The sequence below is a fragment of the Lytechinus pictus genome, chromosome 2 (genome assembly GCF_037042905.1).
Source record: "Lytechinus pictus isolate F3 Inbred chromosome 2, Lp3.0, whole genome shotgun sequence".
NCBI lineage: Eukaryota > Metazoa > Echinodermata > Echinoidea > Temnopleuroida > Toxopneustidae > Lytechinus > Lytechinus pictus.
This window is the reverse complement of record NC_087246.1, coordinates 24,319,931-24,323,376: the sequence shown is the minus strand read 5'-3', so window position 1 is coordinate 24,323,376 and position 3,446 is coordinate 24,319,931. Positions and strand designations below refer to the sequence as shown.

The 3,446-nt window shown below is 43.7% G+C and overlaps 1 protein-coding gene across 1 annotated transcript; it reads left to right on the top strand.

Annotated features, from left to right (window-relative positions):
* Nucleotides 1-1,383: 1,383 nt before the first annotated feature.
* LOC135153207 (uncharacterized) lies at nt 1,384-2,028 on the top strand. The gene has a single exon (XM_064095574.1). The coding sequence runs from the start codon at nt 1,384-1,386 to the stop codon at nt 2,026-2,028; it is 645 nt and encodes a 214-aa protein (XP_063951644.1).
* Nucleotides 2,029-3,446: the final 1,418 nt, after the last annotated feature.

The following is a 3,446-nucleotide window of genomic DNA, read 5'->3' as shown; positions in this document are numbered from 1 at the left end:
GGTAATATTTTATAATTTTGGGGCATATTTCGTAAAGTCCGCCCCCATATGGTAAACGTGAAGAAATATTGACATCACAACATCATCAAATATTAATTCTTATACACCTCAGACAACTTAAAAATAAAATTGGCGAAGAAAAGTGAGATATAAGGTTGAAAACAATGGATTATCCTATTTGGCTTTGTACAGGCCAATATGGCGCCAAAAAGGACCCCCCACGAAGGGAAGGAGGGGCCTAAAAATTTGAACCCCATCATTTTTGGTCTAAGGGGACCCTATTGAAGCCAAAACAAACCCCCAAAAATCAATTTTGGCACAAAAGTCCTACGGGAGCTGTGTCAGTGACATACCGTACCACACTATATTGGCCATAAATCAGTTAGCATTTGAATTATATTAGTAACCATTTTAGGTCAGGTATTATAACAAGTTATATCGCCTAAATGTTTTTTTTTTAATAGACTGTACATTGTATGTTTATCATCTAACAATTTCCCAAGTGATACTACCTACAGCACACGTTACTCTCGTTTACCTTATGTCATCATTAATATATAAATAACATATTAAGACTTTTACTTCCCGAAAAGACATCATTAGCCTATTTCATTAATATGAAAGTTTCGAATTCAGAGAAAGGATTATAATTCAATAGGTAGCTAGACATTTGACGTGTTTAAAGGACACAGATGCCCCGCTTAACGCAATCAGAAATTAATTCAATATGTTTGAACTTAATATCGTGCAGAAACCAATATGCATTAGCCCTTTGACCTAAAGACTCACCCTTTCAAAAACAATCTCTGACAAAAATATGAGAGTCAGGTCATTTGATGTGACCTGACTGTATTTTGGTGTCATCTACCAAGACACCAAACATTTATAATGTCTGGTGAATATTTCCAAAGTAATCATGCAGAAACCAACAATTTTCGCTATTTTACATCAACTTTTACTGAGCGTAATTTCTACAGCTTTTTGGAAAATTGCATCATTTGTTCAGTGTTCATCTAAATCATAACACAAGTTATTGTTACAACAGGAAAGTGCAATATTTTATTGAACTAAGGACTTCGTGATTCGCGATTCTGGCTAGCTAGTTCGTGTTCGCGATATCTTAACGCGTTTGTGTGTTGAACTTCATCTCGAGTTCGCTTTGCTTCGAAGCATTTCTTCGCATCGCGTGTGTGTATCTCGGAGGTCCGATTTAGTGTTTTTTATTTTTGGATTGGATCAAACAAGATTTCAACTCCTTTCCCCAGTCACCTCGGAAAGATCGGTAATAATTGACACATCATAATTTCATATCTTACATTGGTGACCCTGTATTGAGTATTTGATTCTCCGAACGGTTTTTTCCTTTACTTATGTATCATCATTATGACCGAGAAGTGCGACACGGAGGCGCACGACGGCGCCGGGTCGGCCGTCACCGCGATAGGCCTGAAGTTCCCGCCATACTGGCCGGGCGATCCGGGGCTTTGGTTCGCCCAAGTTGAGGCTCAGTTTCTTACTCGCAGTATCACGAGACAAGATACAAAGTTTGCTCATGTGATCAGCTCTTTACAATCTGAGGTGGCGCAGGAAGTCATGGATTTTATCATCGATCCTCCCGCACAGGACAGGTACGACAAGCTACGACAACGAACTGGTGTGTCGGAGCAAAAGCGCATCCACCAGCTCCTAACCGCCGAAGAACTAGGCGACAGGAAGCCTACACAACTCCTACGTCGCATGAAGCAGCTCCTTGGTGATTCAACGCTCGAGGATAGTATTCTGAAGCAGCTCTTTCTTCAGCGTCTACCCAACAATGTCAGGATAATTCTTGCATCTTCCTCGGATGCGGTCCCGATCGAGCAACTGGCTGAGTTGGCCGACAAGATCTTGGAGGTAGCTGTTCCTTCTCATCATGTCTCTGCTGTCCTGCCTACACTCCTACTCTGTCTGCTTCTACTTCCAGTCCTATTTCGACTCCACATGTTGCTTCTGAGGTGGAGAGGCTATCCAAGCAAGTGTCGCAGCTAACAGCGCAAGTTCAAGCCCTGACTTGCTCACTGCAGGATAGAGGTCGTAATCGACAGCGGGGTGGTGCCCGAGCGTCGGTTTCCAAGAGCCCGCGGGGCCAGCGGCGCCATGAAGGTGGTGAATGCTGGTATTATTGGACTTATGGAGACAAGGCTAAGAAGTGCATCAGCCCATGTTCTTTCCAGGGAACGACCAAGCCAAGGAATAGGGGCGACAAGTTCACTTGGCAGTCACACTCACAGTCGTCTATTCTATATACTGGATAAGAACTCAGGAACACGTTTCTTGGTAGACACAGGGGCTGAAGTGAGGATCTTCCCCCATTCACTGCTGGAGAAATCGCAGACTTCATCTGTTCGTATATCCAAGATCCAGCTCGAAGCAGTGAATTATTCCAAGATATTCACTTTCGGCGAACGGTCTTTTACTTTAGATCTTGGTCTTCGACGTGTTTTTCGGCCTTCCCGTAGACGTTCAGCACCGCAAGCTTATCGAGACCATGACAAGTCTTTCTGTGTGTGGATTTGGCACCCACACTGGCGTCATCAGTCCCATGTATGTGAGAGGCGTCGCTGACAGTCGTTATCACACCCTGCTTCGCGAGTATGAAGACATTACTCGCCCGGTCTACAAGCATGGTGAGGTAAAGCATGGAGTTACTCATCATATCCAGACAAGAGGACCTCCTGTTATAGCACGCCCTCGTCGTCTCGCCCCTGATCGTCTCAAAGTGGCAAAGGCTGAGTTTGATCACATGTTAGATCTTGGAATTATTCGTGCATCGGATAGCAATTGGGCCTCACCACTCCACATGGTACCAAGGAAGACGCCGGGTGATTGGCGACCTTGTGGAGACTACCGCGCCCTCAACACAAAGACGGTTCCTGACTGCTACCCCATACTTCACCTGCAAGACTTTGCATCCTGCCTCATTGGTAAGACGATTTTCTCTAAGATCGATTTAATTCGTGCTTATCACCAGATTCCAGTAGAGCCTGACGATATCCCTAAGACTACGATCACCACTCCGTTTGGACTTTTCGAGTGGGTTCGCATGCCTTTCGGGCTTCGCTACGCTGCGCAATCATTTCAGAGGCCGATAGATGAGGTGGTTCGTGGTCTACCTTTCGTCTTTGTCTACCTCGACGATTTGCTTATCGTAAGTACATCAGACGACGAGCACGAGGCGCACCTCCGTTTTTTTTTGACAGACTTCATGAGTTTGGCATTGTCATAAACTCCTCCAAGCAGGGTTGTAAATAAAACGCTTTTTATTGTTTTAAAACGTTTTAAATCGTTTTAAAACGTTTTTTTTCCAACGAACGATGTAATTTTCTGTAAATCAATTAAATTGTACTCTTAATACAGTATGATTTAAGCTCTTGATGTTTTAAATACATTCTTGGAGTAAGTAAGAG

Bases quoted from the DNA above. Each gene is read 5' to 3' on its own strand.
- LOC135153207 (XM_064095574.1), top strand. From the start codon at position 1,384: ATGACCGAGAAGTGCGACACGGAGGCGCACGACGGCGCCGGGTCGGCC.